Source organism: Catharus ustulatus, chromosome 3 (genome assembly GCF_009819885.2).
Source record: "Catharus ustulatus isolate bCatUst1 chromosome 3, bCatUst1.pri.v2, whole genome shotgun sequence".
NCBI lineage: Eukaryota > Metazoa > Chordata > Aves > Passeriformes > Turdidae > Catharus > Catharus ustulatus.
Window position 1 is genome coordinate 319,411 of NC_046223.1, and position 26,432 is coordinate 345,842.

The window sequence follows — 26,432 nt, forward strand, 5'->3', positions numbered from 1 at the left end:
AGCAATTCAGGCTGATTTCCACCCTGCGTTTGCAGCATCACCTCTCCCACTTACCAGCAGCCTGGGAGGGCGGGCGGCCGGCGCGGATAATGCCGTGACATTTCGGATCACCCACGGCTAATCAGCCGGACGTGGCGGCACATGGCAGCCGCCCATTAGGGACCTGTGGCTCGGCTCCCCGGGCTGCCACAGGCCTGGGAGAGTCCAGGGACCGAGCTTGGGAAGCACCCCAGCCTCCCTGCCAGCCAGGGAGCTGCTCCTGGAGGGATGGAGGCCTTCCACCCAAAATAGCATGAGCCAGGGCTTTCCACAGCGCTCTGAGGTTCAGAGGGATGTTCAAAGAAGCCACATGCTGTGGGCAGTTTCTGGAACCCTCCAGCATCCAGATCTGGCAGCCAAAAAAAAAAAGAAAAAGCCTGCCTTGCTTCTCTTGCATGGCAGAGTTGCTTGGGATGTCTCTTAAAGCATCTGAGCGTGTTCACTGCTGAGGAAACAGCATTTCTGCTGAGGGGCTGGCCAGGCTTGGGATCTGCAGCTGGGCACCCTTTGGGAGACACCTGACACGTCCCTCTCTGGGCTCTGATTTTGTCCAGGCTGGGGGCTGTGACGGAGACCCTGTCCTGCAGATTGCGGGGCTTCCTCGGGGCTTTGCCTTCCAGGAGCTCTGCTGCTGCAGAGCATGCCCAAACCGTGCTGAACTGCCAGAGAGAGATGCAGGTGAGGCCTCTGCTAATCTCCACTTAAACCTTCAAATGACTGAAGTATCCAGTGTTAGCGGTGGCATGAAGAAGTCAACGTTGAGTGGGGTTCCTCCAGTGCCCACTTAAAGATAATGTGTTTTCATGGACACAGTTCAGCATATAAAAGACAAGTTTCTACCTGGTTACGGCACCTTGGAGTAAATGATGAGTGCTAGGACTCCTTTTTCGCTTTGTTTTTTCGCTCTTCAGGAGCAGTGGAGCCGTTTGCTGTCGGTAAACATTTGCTCAGCGCCCGGCTGAGGTGTGGGAGGGAAGGTGCCAGGTGTTTGCAGAGCTGGCTGGCTGTAGGTGACACTGGGGCTGGGGCTGGCTCACCCACAGGACATGTGTCCTGGAACACCATTTTACTGCTCTGCACAGGGCGCTGATGCCGTGCTGCCTGGGCTGATGTCTTCCAGACACATGAAAATGTTCCCGAGGTGGTTGGAGCTTGGGCTGGGAGAAGTAACCTGTGGGTGGATGCTGAGGAGAAGAGGAATCTCTGGCACAGCTGGTGGGAAACCCCCTCCAGAGTGCCCTGACGTGTCCTGTTCCATCACCAGGAGGATGCCTGGGCCGCTTTTGGCCGCAGCTTGTTCCTCAGAGCAGCTCTGCCCCGTGTGTGCTGCAGGGAAATCACTTGTCAGGGAGCTGGCTGGAATCCCAGCCTGTCCCCGGGGGTGTGTGCTGCTCCCATGCTCCTGCAGCCCCTCCAGCTCTGGGGGACTCTTCCTCCTTCCCCTGCCCTACCCTTCCTTAACTGCTCGACTTCTGGGGAGAGAGCGAGGAGAAGGCAGCAGCCACACATCTTTGTTTTCTGGGGTTTCTCCTCATCGGCTTAATTGCAATAACATTTATATCACATAATATAGTGCAGCAGGGTTGTAATTTTCCTATCATCCAAATTGCAGGCTGAAAAACGCTGTTAGGAAAGGACTGCAGCGGCTGAATTGCTGCTTTCAGAATGACTCCTGTTAACTGACAATGTGAGCGGCAAATGGCTCCCAAAGGCGGCCAGGCTGGGAGCTCCAGCCCGGCTGAATAAAACATTTCGGGCCTGGGAGCAGCCAGCCCTCTGCACACACTGCTGCTCCTCCTGGGGACACCCTGACACTCCTCCTTCGGGCTGGAGGAAGTGCAGCTGGTGGAATTCAGCTCCCACTGCTGCTCTGCGAATGTTTCTGTGTCCCTATGGGCAGCTTCCCCCATTCCCTGGCTTTCCTGGGCTGGGATTTCCATGGTGTTCATGTGGGATTCTTCCCAGAGGTGCACAGACAGCAGGATGGGTTAGATGTTTGGGTTTTTTTTTTTTCATTTTGGCTGCTTAGAGAGGGTTTTGCTTGATTTCCCAGCGAACAGTCCCACCATGCGTACGTCAGCACGTGTGGTAATCTCTGTCTTGCTTCCAGGTTTGGTTTTAGCTGCAAGAAAAAATAAAACCTGGTATTTGAGTCTCTTTGGAATTGTTGCACCCTGATCCACACCACCACCAGGGTTTCTTTTTCTCCTGGAGATCCCAGGGAGGGTTGGGGTAGCACAAAGCACACAGTGGCTCTTGCTCATGCTCTGACCAGGCTGTGAGCTAGTTCTGTAAATGTTCCTTACGAGTATTGAGCTCCTTTTGCCAGACATGTGCTGGTAGTGAAGCCCTCTGCAAATATAATTCTGCCCACAGAGCCTTTTGAGTATTTAAATCTTAGCATTTTTTTCTTTCCTTCTGTGACTTCTCCTGTCTGGAAGAATTTTTTAATTTTTTTTTTCTGCGTGTCACCAGAGCTGAGGCCTCAAAGTTTTGAAGCACCAGGTGAAGAAAGCAATTTCATGCTTCACGCCACCGCTAATTTGTCCTGTTGTAATCTGCAGCCAGCAAGCCCCTTCCGCTGAAGTTGGGGCATAATGAAGGGTTTAACTTTTCGGTCCTGTCAAATTAGTTTTGGGGGAGGAGGGGCTCGGGGGCCCCTCTGGGGCCCGGGAGATTGTCTGCACGGACAAATAAGTGAGCATTACAGGTGATTCCGTCCCTGTGCCGAGGCAGAGAGCTCCCATTTATCGCCATCAAATGCATTAAGCTGCGAGTCAAAGCCCTCCGCTTTCTGCTCGCCGCGAGCCTGGACCAGAAGGCAATCAAGCCATAAGGGTCATTTTCTGCATGAGCTAACCTTTTCCTCTCGTAGGGTTTGAAGCCTTTGTTGACAATGAGATGCTCAGTGGGAACATTAAATTAACACTTCATATTCGTGGCTGTAAATTTACTGGCAAGCTGAGGAAAAGTCAGGGAAAACAAACACTCCATCATTTCTGCTTCATTTAGCTGCTGAATGGGGACACTCTCACCTGCAGAGAAAAGAGGTCAGGGCAAACAGGGATAATTTTAATCTGACTCTCAGCCTAGTCTTTAGTGGCGGTGGATTGTGTGGCGTTCTGCGCTGAAAGTAAAGGTGAGAGCGAGGTGAGAGCAAGAAAATGGATAAGTACTGTGTGAAATGCTTCGGAGACCTTGCCACGGGCAGGCTCGGAGGGACGGCGGCCCGGTTACTACGGAAACTGGCGGGATAAATACTATTAATTTTGCAAACTACAGAGCCGGTTTGCTCTCTGATAATGGCTGCACCGAGATTTCCCCGGCTTTGAGAAGGCGCCGCCGGCTTTGGGAAGGAGCTGCTTGTCACTCCCATGGTGATGCTCGGCGTGGCTCCATCCCAGCCATGTGTTCCCTGTCTCCCGTCTCCTTCCCAGGTCGTGGCGATGGCTTTCAGGGCTGATGGGCAAATAATGCTCGTCTGCCGCAGCGCTGACTGATGTGACAGCGCTGGGCTGTCACCAGCCGCTGGTGTGTGCGTGTGTGACATCGCCGCCCCGGCTCCTGAAGTGCTCAGGGTGTCAAAAATGGCTGTGTGTGGGCTTTGCCTTGCTGTGTCGGGAATAGATTCCGTGGGAAGGCAAATCTGAGCTCCGGAAAGGTGTTTGGAGGCGCAACGGGATGCTCCGGGCGAGCCCCGCTGTCCTGGCCGAGCATCCCGGGAGGGAGCCCAGGAGAGGAGGAGATTAAAGGAGACACGGTGACAAGCCGATAATGAGGAGCCCTTTCAGCACCCGTAATCCTGGGCGTGCAAGGACAAACAGCACCGCTTTTGTTCTCAAACCCAGATTAACTTTTGGTTCGGGGGTGAAACTTGCAGTGACTCGGCGCGGCCGCGTGTCCCAGAGCATACAAGAAAAATATAAATTCAAACACCGCTTGTTTTTTGGCCAGACAACTTTCTGATCCAGCAATGCCATCCAGCAGTGCTGCAAATGCTTTAATTAGCTTTCCTTGCCTGCTGACAGGCTGGAATGAATGTCTGTTTACCTGTGCTTAGGAATTTGGAGTGTGGGCAAGGAGAGGAAAAGATGCTCCCCTGGTGGTGAGAGGGGGAAGATTTTAAGATCCTGACAGCAAATTAGGAGGAGGAGGAGGGGGGTCAATTAGCTAAAAAGTCTCTCGGAAGGAAGCCAAGTGTCTGGTGATGCTGCCCACGGCTTCCCCCCGGCTTTGCCGTGCAGAGGGCTGGGCTGCCGATGAATCCACAGATTGTCCGTGGATCAGGGGTCCCTGACACCCTCACCGAGGAGGGCAGAGGCACCGCAGCACATCCCCCTGCCCGGGCATTCCTGCTGGTGGCCAAGGAGATGAGCCGGGGTGCCCTCGCAGGCTGCTGCCAAGGGAGGGCAGAGGAATGTGGGCAGGCGAGGTGGGCTGGGCATGGGCAGGGGCAGTGTCCCTTGGCAGGGCTCCTTGCTGGGGCCTCACTGGAGCCTTCCCCTGGCCACTGGGGACTCTCCCTGTGATGGGACAGAGCTCTCCATGGAGCAGAGCATTCCCTCCTCTCTGCCCTCCTGAGCAAAGGGGGCTGTGGGCTTTGGGGACTGGATGGGGGAACAAGCACTGGGGCTCTCTGGTGCCACGGCAGAGCAAGGGTTGCTTGGCCTCTGTAGAATATTCCCATTTATTTCTCCGGCCTCGTCAAAGATAAGGCTGGAACGCACAGTCCTGCGGTTGGGAAGGGAAAATAAAGAGGGCCAGGCACGACCCCCATGCACACGTGATAATTTCTCGTCTTGGCTTATCTTGTAAGAATTATAAGATACTGAGTAGGAAATAAATCATGATGTCAGGACCAAATGCCATTTTCGTGCTTGGTGTGATTTGCAGCGTCGCAGTGAAACCGATAGATTTCATTCCCTGGCGTAGGGCTCTCCCCTTTAATTGAATTATACCCCGGCGAGCAAATGGGATTCATTCTCGGCGATACAAGGAAATTACCATTTGATGAAACAATGCTTTACTCCTCGCTCACCTGCACAAACATCCTTCAGGAAAACTATTATGCAGATATCCTTGATTACAGACTATTGTTGCTTTTGATCTCCATTTGATGTAGCAGCAGCAGTGGGGGATTGCACCACGAGGGCAGCGAGCATCTGCACTGTCCTGGCAGGGTTTGCTGCCTGAACCTCACAAGGGTGTGTTGGTTCCAAAATTAAAATTCTCTCTGCTGCAGGCAGGTACATCAGTGCATCGCTGGGTGTGTCACAGCATCCTCCTCAGGGGTGGGGCAGCGCAGAATAATTAATGCTAGTGACCCCCAGGAACCCCATTCACTGCTAAATTATCAACGTGGGCAATCAGAAGTGACAGAAAGATTTCTGTGCTGCCATCTGCGTTGCTGCCACAGCCGAGGTGGTGAGATCTGGAGCATTGGCTCCACAGGCCTTCGAGGTGCACTCCTTGGACCTGGAGTGTTCAGTGCTGTTTGGAATTAAAACTTTCCCCTAATTCCTGGTGCTCACAGCTGCGAGGACACGGAGAGCCTGGAGTTCAAACCCCAGCAGGCAAGGGAGAGAAGCCAATCCATGTAATCCTGAGTTTCCAGCTGGAGCCGTGCTTTGGGAGGGGAAGGGCTGATCCCTGAGCCTCTGTTGTTGGGGCCCTCCACACCAAGATGCTCCCGTGCTGTCAGCTGGTTTGTGCAGGAATAATGATGCTCTGGAAACGGCAGATTAATTGCCTTGGATGAACTGGCCTTGACGAGCTCGGGAGGTGTTAAAGCCATTTTCCCTCAGTCCTGAGCACATGCCCGGCACTGCAGGTCCCCCCTTCTGGATGGGCTTGCTCCAGTGGGCTTCTAGTGGCATCTGAAACATGAGCCGGTGACAAAATTACGAGGTGGAAGGGTGGCAGCTAACCAGAGCACAGTGATGCTGTTCTAATTAATTTACCAGCAGCAGCCACTGATCTGTGCCGTTATTAGCAAACTTATTAGTGCTGTTTGCAGGAGTCGCGATAGACACGCGGAGCTTCTCTGGGAAAACTGTGCCACTGCCTCACCACCCTCACAGGGAAGAATTTGCTCCTAACACTGGAGCTCCCAGGCCTTGGGGTGCTGGATCTGGGTGTGGGTGGGCACAGGCAGCATTCCTAGAGCAGGCTCTGTTCGGTCTCCGGAGGAATGCAAACCACTCCGCTGCCAATGTTTTTCCTGACCGTCCAGTAAACTTTGTAATTAATGTGTGAGCTTGTTGCCAATTAACAAGCAAAACCCTCTTGGCTGCTAAAGGCTTTTCCACTCCCAGTGTGTTCCCTTTCATCCCTGCAGTGGGGGGGATACCTCTGCTCCAGCCATCTGCCCTGTGCCCCAGGAATTGTCCTTGTGGCTCCTGGCCTCCTCCTGCCTCCGAGCCAGCCAGCCCTTGCCGTGCTGCTCCGCGAGCTTTCTTCCTCCCAGCATCTCTGATCCTGCTTTTCTTCCCTGCTGGCTGCTTGCCCAGCTCTTTGGGACCGTCTCCCTGCGTTTCAGAGGCCCAAATCCCGTTGCTCCATCTCCAGCTCCGCTCTCGCGCTCTGTCGCAGCACCAAGTGCATCTCAGGCAGTCACCTCTTTATTCCCTCCATATGTGGGGTGTGTGTCTCTGGCAGGATATTTATATGAACTCCATAAAATCCCCGTTCGGAGTGGGGCTGGCTGGGGTGACCCAGATGCACAAGAGGAAATGTTTCATATCTCGAGGAGCGCCGTCTGTGCCCCCCGGCAGCCCCTCCCGCCCGCCTATCAGATGTAGGGCTTAATGGGCTTAAGAATTAGAGCAGCTGCTTGGTGCAGAATTTATTGACTGGCCGTGCATAACGAGGGGAATTAAAATCCTAATTGGCTGAGCTGCTCCCCGTCACTTGGAGAATTTTTACTTTTCCCGGTGCTGCTGGGCTCTCCCCTCGCTCCTGCCTTGCTCAGGGAATGGCAGAACCCGCCAGGCTGGAAAGGATCATCCAGTCCGTGTCCTTGGGATGGTGCCACCCTCTTCCCTGGTGCTCTCCAATGGTGACAGTGGTGTCTGGAGTCCAGGCCCTGCTGGAGCTGGCTGAGGTGTTTCCAGTGGGTTCCTTGGTGTTCCCCAGCGCCCTGCCAGCGAGGCTGTGCTGCACAAAAAGGGTGTTAAGTGTGCCTCGTGTGGCTGTGGCCGCCAGCCCTTCCTGCTGCCTCTCCCAGGCCTCTGCTGCAGCACCCAGAGACCAGGAGAGGCTTTTCCTCCTGCATCCCTTGCTCTCAGAGAGCCTGAATGGGCACGGAAATGGCCTCACTTAAGGCTATGTCTCATTACTACATTAAGTCAACAACCACTTGAGTATCCAAGGATTTTGATCAAAGCTAGATATTGAAAGGGGGACAAAGAGTGGCAAACTTATTTGACTTCCACTTATTTCCAGAGCCTGTTGAGCACTCGGCTGTACTCCTCACCGGCCTGAAGTGTGTTCCTGGGAGAGCAGCCGCCTGCTCTCTGCTCCTCCCTGGTCAGGAGAGAGGCTCCAGGCTGAGGGGAGGGAGGGTGGCAGTGCCTGTGCCTCGCTGGCACCCAGCAGAGGAGAGGGGAGGTGGCCCCTGTCCTGCCCCTGGGGACAAGGGACCCTGTGGTGTCCCATCCCAGCTGCAGGGGTGGGACAGGCACCAAGAGCTGCTGGCATAGTCCAGAAAAAGGCAAATCCAGATTCCTGCCTGTGAGGGGGCAGGAGGAGCTCCCAGTGTGAGCCCCAAACTGGGCCCAGTGCAGCTCCTTGGGGTCCTGCTGCAGGTGGGACGTGCCCCCAAAAGAATTCCAGGATTCTGGGCATCCATCGTGCTGTGCCACATTCCCTGTCTTTAACACCCTCTCCCGCCTCTGCCGAGATGCTGGTGCAGCACCGAGCCGCCAGCGCAGCAGCACGGAGCCTTTGGGGGTTTTTATGTGGAAATCAATCCATATTTTGGATTCTGCTGGAGGGGTTTTACTGCAGAGCGTGGCGTGGCCAGCGCTGTCTCCTCAGCGCTCTGCGCCTAACGACTCTGTAGTAAAAATAAAAGTAATCTACAGTAAACGTATCCCGGCTCCTTATTTAATGATAAAACCCCCTCAGAGCAGTGAAAATAAACTGTTAGTGAGTCTCAGTAGTGTCTACAAAGAGGGTACTATCTCTTGGATTAATATGAAGTCCCCTCCAACAATTCTCAGCGTTATTTGCAGAGGGCTGGAAAACAGCACGAGGAGCTGCAGCTTTCATGTGGTTTGTTGTTTTGTTTTGGTTTTTTTTATCCTTGCAGGCACGTCTGGGCATCATCACTCCGGGCTGAATCAGACCTGTCTGAGCATTCACCCTCCTGTCACAGAAAGAGCAAAGGATGCAGCAAGGCTCAGAGGTACTCCTGCTTTGCATCAAACCACACTTTTGTTGCCACCCTGAAAACCCCTTGGAAATGTGAGAGCAGAAACCTGTTCTGGCTGCGGCTGAAAGGCCATTGAAAGGCAGAGAACCCCCGAGTTTAGCGGGGAAGTCATGGTGAAGGCAGAGTGCAGCATGGGAATTCGCATTCAAGAGGGAGGAAAATGAGGGATTTGGGCAGAGAATAACCGATAGGTGCTGTGAATTCATTAAAAATGGGCTATAAAAGATACACTACAAGGTTCTGGTGACAGACCAACAAAGCTTTTTTCTTCCCCCTCATTGTTTCTACTGTCACAGGATCCTCACAATAGCGGATAGTTTAGCCTTGTACTCCACGGTTCGTTATCTATTCTTCTATTTATTAATGCATTCTTGGGTCTTAGTGATGTGATAAACCATCCATGCTTTTCTTTTATGGTTTAATAGGATTCTTCTGGAACCCCCTCCATGTTTACATAACCTTGCGATTCACAGCTATCTATCATTTATTTCCTACTTTGTGCGCTCTCCGTGAAGCAGCGAGGGGCTCTGGTCTCTGGGCTGTGGCTCCAAAGCCTTCCCTAAAAAGCAGGGTCTTTTCCAGAGGGCTGTCCCCCTGCCAGGGCAGGAGGGAATGCAGGTTGGGTGCCCTCCATCCCTCTGCAGGAAGGTGGCCCAGGCTCCTGAGGGTCCTGCCAGCCCCCAGCTCCAGTGGGGAATAAACAATTCCCTGCTTTCTCTGGGAAGCTCCAGAGCTCCTCTGGAGGAGCCTGGCTGCAGGGACCATTTGCTGCCCAGTGGAGCTGGGGCAGAAACTTTTTTGGTTAAGCAGACCTGGGAGGATGGAGCGGCAGCGTCGCTGCGGGGCCGCTCGCCATCGGAGGCAGAAAATCAGAATTTGTCATCTAAATATGACACCAAACCTTTATTAAGCGTGCCGGGAAAGGGATGCAAGACCTCATTTATGATTTCATTCATAATCCCTTCAAAATGAGTTGGTACCAGTATGTGATAAGTGGATTATGTGTTAGGCCCAAGTAAAGCCAGACACAATTAGTGCTTTAATAAACCGGTTGTATGCATTACTAACAACTAAGTCATAAGGGAATTGGTGTATTTACAAACCCTAATTAGTAGTTTGTTACTGTGATACCAAATTTAAACAAATCTGTAGCATCGCTGACCATCTGGGTTAGAAATCTCTGTTTTGAATTTAATTAGGAAATAGTTGTGACAGAAAATTGGTCCTTATTAGTTAGCTAACGATCAGCATTGCCCTAATTGAAATGAAGAACTGGCTGGCGGGTTTGTGAGATGTTTAGAAACAAGCAGAGACAATAAAAAAATATTCTCTCACTTAGGACTTTGTGTGATTGATTAAATAACATCCCCCTGATATTTTAGCAGCTGAAATGCAAACGACCCGGTGATGAGCGTGCATGACAAAAACCCTGGCAATTAGAGCTGTGCGTTTCTGGCTTTGCTTCCCAAAGTGTTTCTGTTCCTGGCCTGCTGTGGGTGCTCCAGCTGTGCCCTCACCTTCACCTTGCTCCCCCCAGGTGCTGGGATTCCAGGTGAGGTTCCCAGATGAAAGGGAGCACACGCTGGCAGGATCACCCCGCCGGAGCAGGAACTCTCTCTGTCTTGGAACAGACAATGAAGTTTCTGTAGGGGCTTTAAATCACTTAATGTTGAAAGGAATTCCCCGACGGCTCCATCAGTCACTGTGTAAGATTGTTAGAGATCTCCACCAGCTAATAAATTTGATTTGGGGTTTGTTTTGCTGGCATTTGCACAAACCCTCTGAGAACTATAGTTACTGTATTCCCATACAGTATCTGAATTCCGAATTGCAATGCCCCTTCCCCTCTCCTCCGGGAGGCCAAATAAACCTTTGCCATAGAATATGAATGTCGGCTGTTTTTCTTGGTAAGCTGGTGCATTATTATTTGAGGAGATGTAGTGTGTGACAAAACCATTTATTTTGTTTTGTGTGTTTTATCGAGCAATAAAACTCGCTTGCCCTGCTGCCATGTGGGGGGATTTGTGCCTGCTGGGCTGTGAGGAGGCCAGGGCAGGAATGTCCCTGCCATGTGTCCCTGGGTGCTGCTGTCCCAGGCTGTGTGGGGGGCTGAGCTGAGCCCCCCACCCTCCCTGCCCCACCCACCAGGGTGCTGAAAAAATAAAGGCCGTGTTGTTTTCTGGGTGTTTTTCCCCTCACAAGCTGATCATGAATGATCCCTTTTCAGGATGCTCCCGCTCTGAGTGGGGGAGCAGCAGTGCTCCAGTCTAGAAGTGCCTGTGACAGCTGGGTGCAGCTGGAGGAGGGTCTCAGCTCCACCCAGGACCCCTGGCCGTGGGCTCAGGCTGAGGGGCTCGGGCTGGCCAGCAGGCAGAGCAGGGCTGGGCTCTCTGGGTGCAAACCCGCCCTTCTCCCTGCCCTGCCTCCGAGCCTGGCTCAGCAAGGCCTGCTTCAAAGCAGGACTGATCTTCCCTTGGGCTCCCTCTCCCACCCTAGACGAGGCCGAGGGGGTTCTCTTCCAGCCTTGGGCACAGGATGCCCTGAGAGATGTCTGGAGCAGCCCAGGTGGGAAGGGTTTGCCCAAGGGGAAGCAGCAAGCCCTGGGTTTGGCTTTCTGCAGCCATGTCTCTGTTTCACTTGAAGATGCTGGCTTGCAGAAAGGTTTGAGTTTCCTGTCTCAGCACAGGCCTTCCCGTGGGCACGGAGGCTCTGTGGGTGTCCATGCGGATGTGCTGCTGGAGCTGCAGCTCCCAGGGCCAGGGGCCACCTCGTCCTTCACCCGCCAGCGGCTCGGGAGTGACACTGATGGCGCGCAGCGGGAGCGACCCCCCGCCAGCAGCCTGACAGCCGCGCCGAGCTCTCCGAGGGGACAGGGTTTAATGCCCTGGAAAATCCAGGAGCGTGCAGAGCATTGCCACCGTGGGGGCCCTGCTGTGGGGAGCACAGCACGCAGAGGTGGGGCTGGCACGTCCCCAGGCTGGGCCTGCAGTGTCCCTCGTTGGGCAGCTGGACCCACACGCCCTGTGTGATTCAGGTTGTCGTTCTGCCGTGCCACAGGTGTGGCTCAGTCATTCTGCTGTTTGTGGGGCACGTCCAGCAGCGCTTTCAGCTCACCCCCAAAGCTGTGACAGCTCCAGCCTGGCTCTGGGCACCAGCCATTCCTTTGGTGGCTGCCTTGGCCCACTTCTGCCTGGCAAGGATGGCCTGGGCATGTTCTGTCACCGTGGGCGTCCTGGCCACCACCAAGGTCATGCCGGGCGGGAGTGGGACTCGCGACTCGCCTGGGAGATGGATGGGAGGCATCGCTTTCCCACAGCTGGTCATTAGTCCTCGCTCTGGAAAGGCTTAGCAATTCCGGCCCGGTAAATTATGTGCCATCCCTCAAAAAAGTGGATAAATAAATGGGGCTAGAGCATGTCTTTTTTGCCCTGAGCTTCGGCGTATTGATTTGGACATATTTCCAGGTCGGGAGCAATCAATTCTTGGGCAGAATAAAATAATTTCGGGCAAACTCTTGGAGCGGCTGGCCATTAATTTGCCTTTTGCCGGGCGGGATGCGCTCGGCATCCTCGGGAGCGGTGCCCTGGGGATCTCCCGGGGCTGCCAGGAGGGAGGGCGGGGGCCGCCGGGGCTAATGAATGCGCTGTGTTTGCTCATCTTTACAGAGTCCCTTATTACTGCTAATTGGGAGGGACAGTTCAAACAGGCACAGAGGAGCAGTTGTCGCCGGAGCGTGACTTGCTTCCCAAGGAGCGGCCGGGAGCCGGCGGGGACCCCTCCGGAGCGCGGCACCGCGGGCAGCCCCAGCCGCACGGACACACGGACGGACGGACGGACAGACAGACAGGCGTGCAGCTGTCCGGGAGGCGCAGGAAGGCACCGGCTGACGGAAGGGGTCGGGGATGTGCTCCGCATTAATGCGCCCAGGATGCTGCTCCTGCAGAGGGGCCCGGGGGGGACGCGCTGTCCCTGCCTTGTTTTGGGGCTCCCTGGCAGGACGGGGATCTCCCCTCCAAGCACAGCCGTGTCTCGTCCTTCCCGGTTATTTATACGTTCAAGTGTCCTCATCCAAGCTCATATTCCTCCATTTATTGCTGCTTTCCCTAATTAAAACCTTTCGGATTATTCCCCTGCACGCCGAGCGCTCCTTGCAGCTGGGTACCAATTCCGTTTCCGCAGCAGGATTGACCCGCTGCACTCGTGTTTTTTAAGAGATTTTTTTTAACGTTACTTGGGGGGAAACAGCCAAGCATAAATGTTTCAGAAATAAGAGGAGGATGGGCTTTGTTCCTCGGCCGCGTTTCGGGTTTGTGGCGCTGGGCAGCCCTGGGTTCGGGGCAGCAGTGGGCTCTGTCCCTCTGTCCCTCTGTCCCTCTGTCCTTGCTGGGGTCAGGGGTGTCCCCTCAGGCTCAGTGTGTGCCCTGGAGCAGATGGGGTGCCCTGGGTGGGCTCGGAGCTGCTGCTGAGAGCTGGGAGACGAGGGAGCTGCTGCCTTGTTCTGAGAAATCGGGCCTGGCTCGAGCCTGCCTTTCTGTCTTTGCTGCTTATTTTCCACTATAAAAATGAAGGTTTCCACAGTGAAAACTCGGGTTCTCTTTGAATGAGTAATTCCTCTCCCTTTTTTTTAAAAAAAAGCCCCTCCAGGTCTCCTGTCTGCGGTGCGGGAGGATGGAGATTATGTGCATCTGCAGCCTGGCTTTAAATACGCTCCAAAGGCGTATTGTGCACACGTTGTCCCTGAAGAGGATAAACCTAAGGGAACAATCTTAATCTCAGAAGTTCGCACCCACCGCTAAAGCAGCGGCAGAAAACACTCTGTGTGTGGCTGGAATCCTCGAGAGGAGCCCCAGCCCTGGCAGAGCAGCCAACAAGAGGCATTTTTTCTTTTTTTCCTCCCTTTTGCGTGTGTGGCGCAGATAAATCGAGTTTGTTTTGCAGCCCATTCTGCTTTAGATTTCCTGTGTCATAACTGAATGGATTTGTTGTTCATTGATACCTTAATATATAGGTTGTTGGGGAGGGATTTTTTTTTTTTTCGAGGGGGGAAAACAATGTCCCCTTCACCCGTGCCTGAATGGACTCATTTATTCTCCGCAACCTCCGGAAGTCATTTATTTCACCCCGCGACAGCTGCAGGGGCTGTTTGTGTAGGAGGGCTGGCAAGGCCCGGCCCTTCCTCCTGCCCGTGCCCAGCGCCAGCTCCCGGCTCTGGGAAGGGTTGGGATAAACCCAGCTTGGCCTCTCCGGGATGGCTCTGCTGTGCTGGGGTGAGGCCGTGGCACAGCGCTGCTGCTGCTGCTGCTGCCCTCTCCCCGGGGATGCTCCCTTTCAGTCGCTGGTGGGCCCTAATCAGCAGCAATTTAATTAACAGACGTGCCTTTGCAGGGCCTGTGCTGCGCTGTAACTCGGCAGTAACTAAGTGTGGCGGGAGCACGGGATCTTCCCAATTTATGGAGGGAGGAAGGAAGGGAATTGCTCGCCGAGGAGGTGTCCGTGTTGGTGCACTGTACCATTTCAGCGAGGCCAGAAACTTCTGTGCAGTTCGATGGCCAAAATAAATTCTAAAGTCTCGTTCTTCCCCAAAAGCACTTCCTAGAGCTGTTTCCTGGGAGAAACCAAACCCTGTGGGTGATCCTGGTGTGGAAACAGGAAGGGAGGAACTCATTCCTCCTTGTGCTGGGTGTGGTGGCACATCCTTGGGCACAACAAAAGTGTCCCTTAAGGTCTCTCCTGGGCTTCCTGCGCTCAGGGGGCAGAGGTGAAAGGGCATTGAGGGGATGAGGCAGGAGCTGCTCCACAGGCTGGATCTGTCCGCTGAGCTGGAGCTGCTCCCCGTGTGCCTCGAATTCCCCAGAGCCCCATGGAACAAGAGTGTCCGAGTGTCCAGCTGGGCTCAGACTTCACCCCTCCCCTGCCAGAGGATTGCAGATTACCTGTGGTCCGGCCAAAATCTCCTCCTTTCCCGCTGTGCCTCGTCCCTGGCACTTGAAGGAAAACCTGGCTCTGGAGGTTTGGGGTTCCCAAATCCAGAGTCAGCTCAGCTCCCGCTGCTGTCCCAGCTGTGCCCAGGCACAGCTCTGGAGGCAGGACACAGTTCCCTGTGCCACAGCAGCACATCCAGGGAGGATCCATCCCCCTGGGCACGGCAGCAGGTGCCCAGGGGCAGGGAGGGAGGATGGAGCCGCTGGCCGGCTCGGAGCTGTCCTCAGCCATCCCCGGGCTGTGATAATCAGAAATGATGTGCGGCTCAGCAGAACTTCTCCATTAAAAGGTTTTGGGAATAATGTCTAAAATGAATGGCTGGGGAGGTGGGGAGGGAGGGGAGCCCCGGCAGACCCCGGCTCCGAGCGCGCACCAAACCTGGAGCTGGGAATTGGGTTTCTTTTTTTTTTTTTTTTTAATTTAAAATTCAAATGTCTGATGTTCTTAAATTGAACAAATGATATTTTAAAAAAATATATCAGGCTCCAACATCTGCAGATTATGATTTGCATTTTGAAATTGGCTGCTTGAATTGAACAAGGATGAATACTGTCACTCTTCTTTCATTCGCTCCGTTTATTTAATGAAATGCTAGAGGTCAACCCTTTGTCCTTAAATTAGTTACTATAAAAATCTTTTTGTACTTTTCTGCTTGTTATGATGTCTTCTAAGCAGAAGAAAAGGTTGCCATTAATTATGTCTTTGTTGAATATGGATATCTATTCAGAGTTAGTTAAACAGTTTCAAACAAAATTAGCATCGAGCAACTCGAAGGCCAGCTTTAGGTTGGTTATCAAGAATTTTTTGCTAAGAGAATGCTCTCCTGCAAGTGTGCATTATCTAATATATTCAGCTTTCAGTTGCTAATTTTTTTTCCAGATGAAGATGGGCTTAATTGAGGTTGTGCTTTTAAGTTTGTAGAGCTCTTCAGCATCTCATACAAAAGCATCTAGAGGCTTTTCATTTGTCTTGAGTATGTTTTAGATGTACAAATATTATTTACTTTAAACTCCAAATCAAAAGGCGCGCTGTAACTATTTTAAATAAAACATTATTCTCTGTTGAAATATATATAAATTCAAAGGGAGGCTTTTTTTCATTATCACTTAATTTATGTGAAAGAGCCGCTATTAGCAAATTTTAGGACGATATTGCGGGAGCGGTTCAGCGGCTGGTCTCGAGCAGGCATTATTTAGCGGTGTAATTTCCCTGTCAGAGGCAGGGCCGGCAGCCGGGGGTGAGACACAGCCCCGCTCCAGGCGTGGCTCGGGGCTGGGAGCCCTGCGGGGCTCTCCTCGCCCGGACACTGCGGGTTTTTGGGGGGTTTGGTGCCGAGGGGTCCGGGCTGCTCTGTTCTGCCCTCCCTGCCCGTGCCAAGGCGGCTTTGGGGGGTGACAGGGCTGGGTGGGGATGGGACACTGCCCCAGCGACCCCGCAAGAAGCCCTTCTTTGCCCCCAGAAATGTTTCTTTACAAACCCTAGCAGAGCTGAGCCCCTTGGCGGGTCACCCAGGCTCCGTGTGAGTGTGTGGGACACCCAGCCCCGGCTGTGGGGCCTGGCCAGTGCGGAGGGGCCATCAGGAGCCCCGGGGATCCAGCCCCGAGCCAGACAATGACGGGCTGGGGAGCTGGGAACAGAAAAAGCTACAAGCCGGGGAAAAAAAAAAAAAAAACAACAACAAAAAAATCCCCCAAACAACTAGGAGATAATTAGGAAAAGTAATAAGAAAATATAAACGTGGTAGCAGAGGATTAGTCCTAGTCATTGGAAATGCAAATGATCACCGTGCTCGCTCCCAACATCTTTTTTTTCCCTAGGCTTGTGTTTCAGAAAGGATTTTTCTCTCGTTGTGTTTTTTTCCTCCCCTTTTCCTCCTCCTCAGAGCAGCAGCGCTGCTTTCCCAGCAGCATTCAATATTCCCCAAGCTGAGACGCTAACCTTGTAATGCTTTTAGGTATAATATACAGACTTTTTTTCATTTTAAATGGTGGCTCATAATGACATTGTGGAGTAGGGATCCCGAGTCAGCCTTATTATCACGGTGTCTCCTTGAGCTGAACCTCTGAGAAATGTGAAGGGGAGACCTTTCGGAACGAACAAATCCTTTAGCCGCCTATAATTATTTATTAAAACAGGCGGCCGGGATGAAGGCCGGGGAGGGGGAGGGAGGAGCAGCATCCCCGCCGCTGCCCGTCCCCGCACACCGGGCACGCTGCGGGATGCGGAGCCGAGCCGTGCCGGGGCTGCCGTGCCCCGAAGGGAGCCCCGAGCATCCCGCGCTGCTCCCGGCTCTCCCGGCTGCGGATGGAGCTGCGCTGGCGGCAGGGAGCAGGGAAATGGGGATGGGAGCAGGGAAATGGGGATGGGAGCAGCGCTTCCCCACCCTGCGTGCGGCCGTGAAAGCGAAACCGTGCTGCTTCATTAGCTGGGGAAAGGAAAAGGGGGGGAAAGAGGAACAAAAAAAATCCCAAACCCCAAACAAAACCCGACCAAAAACGCGGTAAAACCCAAATAAACAAACGAGAGACGCACAAAGCAAAAGCCCTCCGAAGCACCAAGCAAACCTTGCGGGGATTTCAGTGGCCGCAGACGTGTCCGGCTCTGTCCGCGCTGCCGCGACCCTCTCCCCGCGCCGGCAGAAATTTTATAAACTTCGGCTACTGGGAAAAAAAAAAAAAAAAAAAAAATCTTTGGGGTCAATTTTCCACTTGTGCCTGTAGCTCTTGAACAAGTACTTTTATGGTTCCTTCTAGCGCACAGGATTTATCTGCAGCTCTGTGAAGGGCTTTTACATTTAATCCAGCGCTGAAGTAGTAATTTGTCGCCGGCGCTTCCTAGCAGGCTTTTCTTTTAACTTGGCCGGGATGCGGGCCCTTTGTGCGGGCTAATCTTTGCCGCACAATGCCGGCCAGCCCGGGCCGGGGCAGCCAGCCCAGATGTGCTCCGGGCCGGCCAGGGGACGCGGAGAGTGCGGCCCGAGGGGCTGGGACAGCCACTGCCGGCCCGGAGCCCCTGTGTGCGCTGCGCGGATTTATTCGGGCTCCTTTTCCGCAAAGGCTCTGCTGGTTTTGGGGGTTTGTTTTAGCCCGCTCGGATGATCGGGGTTTTTTTGACATCAAATTTCAAGTTGCCTTTACAATGTGTTTGTTTTTTTCCTAGAGGAGGCAGCGCTTTAAAATCTATCCATATATGTTTTTGAGGGAGAGGGAAATACCATGGTAAAGGAAGAGAACCTTTTACCGATTCTTTATTTTAATTGAAGCATCGCAGTTCTTAGAATAATTTTTAAAGCGAGAGTTTCACCCTTATGCCTTTTTTAATTAAAAATAGTATTGTTCTGATCCCAGGTGATGGACGAATATTTTATTCCAGATACAAAAACGTCTTGGGGATGCGTTTGGACACTGTGAAACAGCGCCCGACAAATATGAAATAGTCTCTCATAAATAAAGATACCGAAGCCACAATATTAAAAATGGGAGCAGCCCTGCCTGCCTGCCTCCCTTTTATCACAACATTTCTGAACTAGACTGATACTGCAGGCGGCTTTTTGGCAAGAAACGCTGCTTTATTTACACGAATTACGCCCGTACTTTTTGCACTCTGCCCGGGGGCAACTTGCCTGCGTTGGGTAAATGTCAGCGCACAGCAGCAGCAGCAGCACCCAAAAAGCGGGTTTGGCCGCAGGTGCGGGCAGGGCCAGCCCGGTCCTGGCCCGGGTTAGAGCCCAGCCCAGGCTCCGTGAGCCGCAGGGAGCAGGGCAGCCCGCAGGTACGGCGGCGGCACGTGGGGAGGGAGCTTTATGGGCATGATTTAGTGAATATGAGAACATATTTCGTGCTCCATTGTTTAGACTCAAGAAGGCATAAAATCTTTAACATCTATTTATCATGTAGCTGTTTTAATGTAAACATTTGTCTATTTGGATGAAGTGTTTTCATTATTAAGCTAATTTCCACATGTTTCAGATAGACTGATGAGTTCGAAGCAGAGCACTCGCTGATGAGAAACGAAATTCGGCCGCGGCTCAGCCTGCTGTCAGATACATCTTCATTAGTTTTTGTCATTCACTGATGGCAAATGCTCTATAAATGAGATGACGATCAGGTCCGCCTTGATAACTTGCCTTATCTCATTAGTTTTCACATCAAAGTTAATCAGCAATGTGAATTGTAATTGCTGGAAGAGACAATGCAATAGATCACTCGGCCTTTTTTTTTCTGCGTGGCATCTTGAAACATCAGCAGGCTGGTGTGAGTAGATAGGCTCCGAAGGAAAATGATGTGGAAAGCATAATAAGCAAGCTGCTCGGAATTAATGAGCTTACCCAATAAGAAAAGAATAACCAATCAATGTGAGCTGGGCAAATATAATTTAGGAATAATTGCTTGATTGGTTGTCTATAGTAGGCTGATTTGACCACACACAAGGATTAAGAATTAAGATGTCAAGGCAAAAAAATAATTTGGCAACTGAGGGCATGTAATTTTTTGTTCCCCTCCCTTTATGACTGAAAGCGATTGCTGTTTGATATGTTATTCCCCGGGAATGAAAACATTAGACGGACGCGCGCCGGTGGGTGGGGTTCTTCCTCTCCTTTATATGCTCCTTTTATCACACAAGGTCTTTCAAACCTCGCCGGGGATATTGCGGCACGGGACATTAAAAACGAACGGCGGGCGGGGTGAGGCGGGCGGGGGGGCGTGAGGAATGAAATAAAACTCCAGAAAACCCCCCAGACGTCTTCGTGGGCACGGAGAGGAGCAGGGGCTGCGGGCAGGGCAGAGCCCCGCTCCACACCCGCATCCTGCACATCCCGCACGCTTCCCCTCGAATTCTCCCCACAGCCACCGGCCAATTAGTAAAGAACCCTTATATTCTTCTATCTAAACTACGGGGAAGGTTCAGCCAGAAGGTAAATTTGCTTTGATCTACATTACACCTAATTGAGTCACCACCAATGTCTCTATCCCAACATCAAGAAATGTGAAAATGTTAGATTATTTCACTGGGGATTAAACCTAATTTTCGCGTGTTCTGCATTAACCTATTAGGCTGACTCATCTGCATTGCTAATGCGGCTCAGGCAGCTGTCACCGCTAAAGAAAAACATGATCATGCAATCCTTGAATGAATGATTCCAGCTCTGATTAGTGTTAGTGAAGTTAGCTGAGCCCTGGTGATAAGGCAGGAAAATTCCCAGGTTGCCAATAGCTTTGAAAATTATCAGACTCTGGGCAAAATGTAGCTGGGGCCTCCCTCCGAAGGTGGCATTATTTAAGGCCGCCCCTCTCCTCGGGCTGCTCGCAGGAACGCGGCTGCTGCTGCTGCTGCTCCTTCCGAGGGGCTGGTGCCAGGGGTGCGGATCAAAATGCTAATGGGGAGCGGCCTGGGCGCGGACAGCCCCGGGATTTTCCCTGCCTGGCCCTGTCCAGGTTTTAAATGCGTTTTCCAGAGGGGAGAAGCGGTGATTCCGGGGTGTGTCCAGCCGGGAGAAGGGTTTGGGGGCCAGCACCAGCCACAGCCCCGGGCTGGGCTCCGCTCTTTGTTCCCCAGGCGCGGCACCGCCGGCAGCTCCAGCCATCCCTCATTCTATCCGTCAGATTTAAATAGGGAAAAGGGGGGTGGAAAAGCAACAATGGCCCTTCCCCTTGAGATGGGAAAAAATTTAGGAGTGAGTTATCCCCGAGCAATAGAGCCAGGAGCCAATTTAATCCGATTAGCGCCCGCCGACAATGGATGCTCCTCGCCCATTGTGGACAGAAGCTCTCACTTTATTTGTTTCTATTAGCCAAGAACCCAAGGTATCGGAAAAGTGGAACTTTGCCCCGACGGTCGACGAGAAGACAAATTGAGAGAAATGGTCTGAAGTGTCAATATTGATCTTTTGGCGCTGGCTGCGGACTTGTTGAGTGCCCTGAGTTGGTGACACCCGCAAGAACAGCTTCCTTCTCCTGGGAGAAGCAGGATCCAGACCCCACAGGCATCCCAAGAGCTCTGCCTGGAGACACCCAAGCCTGCCAGACACTGCTGGGCGCTGAGGATGGAGGTGGGCACCGAGGCCAGCCCAGGGTGGTGACCTGTCCCCTCCAGGTCAGCAGTGCTGGCATTGAAACGCGACCTTCAGAGCCTCAGGGATCCCGAGGGGAATGGGAGGGGAGGGAAGCAGGAGCATCCCTGCACCGAGGGGCCTGCCTGGGGCCCTCCCCATGGGCTGGCAGTGCTGGCCAGGGCAGCTCTGTGGGTGCTGCAGACTGTCAGATTTGGGGGTTTACCCCCTGGAAAAGCAGGGAGCTGCTGGGCAGAGCTGTGTCCCCATCAGAGGAGCCGCACTGCAGCTTGGGGAGGTGTCTGCTCACATCCCACGCTCCTGGGGCAGCTGCAGAGTGGAATTCTGTCCTGATCCACATCCTCACAGGTCAGGGGGAATCTCCCTGAGCACCCATCCCTCTCCTCCCTGGCAGTGCTGCCCTGTGAGCCACAGGAAAAAATGGTCAGGGGGAATCACTGCCCAGAGCTACCCCACTAAAGGTACTTCTTATCCTAAAATGGGATTTTTTTCTCTCCCCTCTGTTCCAGTGAGTGGCTCCAGGTGTCAACTGAACAAAGTCAGGACCACATGCAGTTATCCCAGAGCACACATCCGCGTGCAGAATATTCCGGAACAGGTATTTCACTTTAAATTCATGCCCCGTCTTATTCCAGAATATTTTCCCTGTGTGGAGAAGCACTTGGCTGGGGTCTCTGCTTGCTGCCGTACTAGTGATAAGATGGATTGGCTGATCTAATAGGTCTTTTCAATCTCTGATTTTGAAAGCTAAGATTGGGAAATTAATTTCAGAAAGGTCAAAACAGAGCAAGGCTATCCTGCTGCTGTGCGATGGATCCTATTTTTTTTTTTAAATCTGCCTATTGAGGGAAAGGTTAGTTATTCAGCATCCTGCAAAAGAAAGAAATAAATAAAGCGGGCCGAGGAACACAGGAGTGTATAGATCTGCTGACCCATTCGCAATCCTCAGTTAATGAGAGCGCCGGGGAGCGGGAGCGCTGAGAGCCTGCGGAGCCGGGGGCGCCGACCCTGCGGGGAGCGGGGAGAGGGGAGCGGGGATTGGGGCGTCCCCTCTGCTCACCCCCCTTTCCTGCAGGGAAAACGCTCAGCAAAACCCCGGCGTGCCCGCTGAACCCCAGCCCAGGCACTGGGGGGATGGAGAGGGACAGAGGAATCGCTCGGGATGGGGTTTGGGGAGTCGTGCCGTGGGGTTTTAGTGTGGAGGGAAACACAGAACTCAGAAGGAAGATGGGGAGGGGGAAAGGGAAAACAAATAGGTGTTTCATATTCATACAGGTATTCCCCTGCTTTTTATTTACTTATTCACTTCCAACGCACAGTAAAATGGAGAATAAATTGCTTCAGTGCTTTTTAAAGATCAGGGAATCAGGGGGAGAGCAAAGGGGCTGTTTGTGGGGGGGATGACTCCTTAATTAACGACAAAATAGATTTCTCTTGTTTGTTTGCCTTTTTTCTGGCCTCTCCACATGGCATACTCAGCTACCTGCTGAGCTGCCCCTCCTCTGTTCCCTTCTCGTGGAAGAGTACGGGATGCTGGATTTTGGGAAGTGGTTTCAGCAGCACTGATCACACCCTGTCCCACCAGCCCAGCGAGGCTGTGCTGTGCCTGGGAGCAGCTCCTGGAGGCTGCTGCTGTGCCTGGGATTGGTGTGCAGCCCTGGATCTCGGTGGGATCCCCATGGGGTGAGGCACAGGCCACAGCTGCAGAGCTGCAGCCAGCCCACACCTCAGCAGGCCCCTCTCCCTGATCTGAGGACAGGCTGTCTGCTCCTTGGAGCAAACCCAGAGTCCTGCTGTCTGCTCTGGAGGTGGGATCCTGCCTGGAACACCTGGCCAGTGCAACTTCCATGAGCACACCCATCTCAGGTGTAATTCAGCCCTGACCCTGCACGAGCCAGTGTCACGTCACAGCTCCCTCTTGGCACACAAACGTATGGATCCAGGGCTGTCCCCACCATTCCTGGAGCTCTCCACTCCCTGCTTTTCCTGCTGCTTTCTGCAGCCAGCTGCACAAAACCCAAACAGGAGAAATGGGTAGAACAAATATCTCCAGCTGAGGATTCTGCTCCCAAGTTCAAGTAGCAAATGGTAATTCTTAGTCAGTATGCACAAACCACTTCATTTCCTTAGCATATCAGGAGGTGAAATGGGTTGTGTATCTAATTCTGAACACAAGGTGCCAGGGAAAACACCAGAGCACACAAACCCATCGGGGTTATCCTTTACCAGCAGAGAATCCCAAGGAGCAGCTTTGACTGGACACCAGAGCACCTCTGGTGCTGGGCAGAGCTCTCATACCCTGGGATTTCTTGCTCTGCAGTCACTTTCAGAGGAATTTTCCCCAAGTCCCCATATTCCTCCCCCATGAAAGTGCATCTTTACCTGCAAGAGAATCCAGGTGTCCAATACTCAAGCTTAGGGTCAAAATAGTGTTTGGGGCTTCTTTACCCTTTTTTAAATTTTTTTTGCCATATGTATAATAGACCTTTTCAAATTCAACCAGTGCCTAACCATATAATTTGCGTGTTTTATTATCATTAATGCAATAACTTCACGTTGAGTGTGCACTTGTGGCAAACAGGCATGGAGAAACTTGGTGAGGGTGCCACAAAGGAGTGGCTCTGTTGGCATGGCCTGGGGATGAGGTCCCCAGAAACTGTCCTGGAGTTGCTCCATGGGGATCCCTCACCCTGGGACAGTCCCAGCTTTCCTGGGAGCTTTGCCCTGCGCTCAGCCTCCGGCAGATCCTGGAACCAACACGGGAATAGCCATAAACCCCATTTAAACAGGGAGCTGGTGGGAGGGAGAAGGGAACATTTATTACCATCTAATCCCGCTCAGGTTTTCTACACCATATGTCTGAGCAGCAGAACATGTGAAATGTGTACTAATTACTCTGCCTGTGTCATGTGTGTATATTTTATATGCAGTCCCTGACCTTTTTGTTAATAACTTCACATTATATTCATTGACCTGAAACAAATTGAATTCAGTGGCACTCACTCCAGAATTGAATTACATAGTCTTCTTAATTGGTCTCTTATTTAAATGTGGAAAAGTAACAGTTTACCACCTGTAATTATTCTTTTCCTTAAGAAATTCCTGCGGAGCGTGTGCGTGTCCGTGGCACACGGAGGGAATTCCCACAGGAACCCCAAGCCCAGCCGGCACCTTGGGGCAGGAAAAAATGCAACCCTAAGAGCTCTGTCCCTCCTAAGCAAAACCACCTGTAAAAGTGTGTGCAAGCCCCTGCTGGGGGAGCAGCCAGCTCTGCCAGGTGCCATCCAGGGCATGGAGAGGGGAGGCGCAGCTCTGGGAATGCCGCGGGAGAGAGCCCGGCCGCCGGAATCTCCGCTCGGCTCTCATCCTTCCGAGGCCCAGCTAATTGCCGGAGCCGAGAGGAGGAGACTTACTCTTTACTTACTATATTTAACTTAAAAATGCAAATGTTATTAGTGTCCCGATCAGCGATAAGAGTGCCTTTGTGCCAGGCTTTAACCTCCATTAGGGGGGATTAGGAGAACGTATCCACATTGGCATTTTCCAAGTGTCACTGTGACAGCACTTGCTGCACAAATGCCTGGCTGTCACACTGAGGTTTATCACCAGGTTTTTTCCTGCGAATGCAGACTAATAAGCCCAGAAATTACAATTGCCTCCCTGCCGAATCTGTGATAGGCGGAAATAATGATATCAGTGCCCTGCTAATCTCCTGCCTCCGCGCTTGGCACCAGCCTATTGAGTCACCTGTCATACGCCGCTTTGATGAGGCGAATTCAATCTCTCAGCTATAATGACAATGGAGCCATTTTAATGTTTGGAAATGATTATGTGAAGGTTTCTCTTTGCTCTGTCTTGGCAAGCAAACCGGGTCAGCGTTCCGGCTGTGTCTCCCGCCGCCGCTAACGACTTGGAAGGAGCCGGCCTGTATTAAGTGAATATGCCAAGTTATTAGGAGGGAGATGCCGAAAGCAGCTGGAGAGGGAAAGACTCTTTTCATTTCCTTTCTCACAGCAAGCGTGAGCCTGAGAAGATGCTTCACACACGTGAGCATCTCCCACGTGCCCGTGGCGCCCGGCAGGCCACGAGAGCCTCGCGTGCCACGGGCTCCTCGGCCCAAAATCCACCTGGGAACGGCTGGCTTGGCACAACGGGCTGCACAGAGCTCGGCAAACAAGCCGAGCTGTTCCAAGCCCTGCAGCCTGCTGGTGTGCTGGGAAGGGGCTGCTGGGCAGCTGCACTCAGGGCCTGGCTGGGCAGCCGTGGAGAGAATCTCCTGTGCTGGATCCACCCCTGTCAATTCACTCTGTGGCAGAGACACTGAATTTCTCCTTCTCTCAGGTGTTGAAACCAGCTCACAGCCCAGCTTTGAACAGGAGCTGAAGCTCTTGGTTTGTTTATTTGAATATAAAAGGAAAATGACTATGTTTCCTCAGGCTGCTGGGGAAAAGCATCTCCAGCTGGAGGAGAGCTTAAGCCGCCTTGGAGAAACACAGGGTCTGTCAGAGCCCCTGTGGAATTCCACAGGGTAACCCAAGGACTCTTGGTGCTGCCCAGACTTCCAGCTGGACGGTCCCTCCCTGTGGTCTCGGCCAGGATCCCGTGGGTGTGGGTGAGGCCCAGTCCTGCAAGAACTGGCACATCCTGGCGGGAAGCGATGCTTCCCACGTGGCCCCATCGCCAGCACCCTGTGGGAGCCTCTGGCACTGAGGTTTCACACCTTCCCTTGCCCTTCCCTGCCAGGGGATGGGGTTTTACTGGAACCACATCACTTTTCCAGGATCTTGAGCAAATCTTTGCTAGGGGTAAGGCAGCACAATTTCAGATGTCAAGCTTTTATTAAGGCTGGCTCTGGATGGGTGTCCCGGGCTGCTCTTCAGTGGGAGAAAGGCAATAGCTGGGCAGGAGAGAGGACAGGGCAGAACCCAATTGACCCACGCTGTGCAGCGAGCAGCGCCAAGCCCCTTGCACCGAGGGCCCTTGCAAAGAAACCTTCTTTATTAGAGCTGAGTGCTGGAATTATTTCAAGGAAGTGCTTATCTGTCTAACAAGAACCGCGGCCGCCTGAGTGACTGCAACGGGAGGAATTAAGGCAGCAGCTCTGGAGATGGCTGAGCAGGCGTCGAGGCGGCGGTGACACGGGCACATGGGGCTCGCTGTGCCCTCGTGTGCGTTTGGAGGGACAAAGCTCTGCTGGGAGCTCGGCTCCGCTGGGAACGGGATGGGTGGCGGCGTATCACCGGGATGTCCTTTGGTTTTGGGTACATCCTCGCCACCGTGGAAGCGCCCACGGCTTGGGCGCCGTCCCCCTGCCCTGCCAGGCTGGAGCACCCCCACATCCATCTCCCCTAATTAAAGCAGCCAATCTAATTAGGGCGGCGCCCCGCGCGGCCGCCCCGTGGGGGCGCATCAAAGCCGGCGTGGGGCGCGCGCGCGGGCAGCGCAATTACCCAAGTTAAGAAAACATCCCTGTAATTAGCCAGGCAACTCCGAGCACAAGGAATGGAAATTAGTCACAGCGCAATAAATTAGTCGGTGCATATATTACGTGCCGGGAGCACCCCGGGGGCCTCCTGTTTGCAAGGCTTTGGTTTGCAGCCCCATGCCTCTCAATAAAGCATTCATCCCTAGATGATTATGTGCCAGCAAAAGGAGTTTTTAACTGAATTACAAATTTTCTTTTCTAATTCTTTTGTAGGCAGAATTGGGATCCCTCACTTTTCTCTCTCTCTCTCTTTTTTTTTTTTTTTTTTTGAAGGTCCGGGGAGCGAAGCCACACTTCCCTCCCCCTTCAGCTAATAATTAATTTTCAGCTTTTCAGGGTGCTTCAAGACCCTGCATTGTTTGCTTTAATTAGGAGCGGTAGTTAAGGAACTATTTCAGAATCCCTCCCCAATTCTGAACTAT

The 26,432-nt window shown here is 52.8% G+C and overlaps 1 protein-coding gene and 1 long non-coding RNA gene across 2 annotated transcripts in view; one reads left to right on the top strand and one right to left on the bottom strand.

Moving 5' to 3' along the window:
* Nucleotides 1–6,868: 6,868 nt before the first annotated feature.
* Nucleotides 6,869–26,432, bottom strand: part of LOC122149381 — a 34,157-nt gene continuing 14,593 nt past the window's right edge. The window contains exons 3-4 of the mRNA XM_042779148.1: nt 16,988–17,115; nt 6,869–7,194 (exon numbers count right to left, since the gene is read on the bottom strand). Coding sequence (XP_042635082.1) covers nt 7,006–7,194; nt 16,988–17,115 — 317 coding nt within the window. The 3' untranslated portion in view covers nt 6,869–7,005. The remainder of the gene's footprint in view (nt 7,195–16,987; nt 17,116–26,432) is intronic.
* On the top strand, nt 19,198–21,517 carry LOC116993915. The gene is made up of 3 exons (XR_004417393.1): nt 19,198–19,370; nt 20,247–20,504; nt 21,035–21,517. It is a non-coding gene; the product is annotated as an uncharacterized LOC116993915 (long non-coding RNA).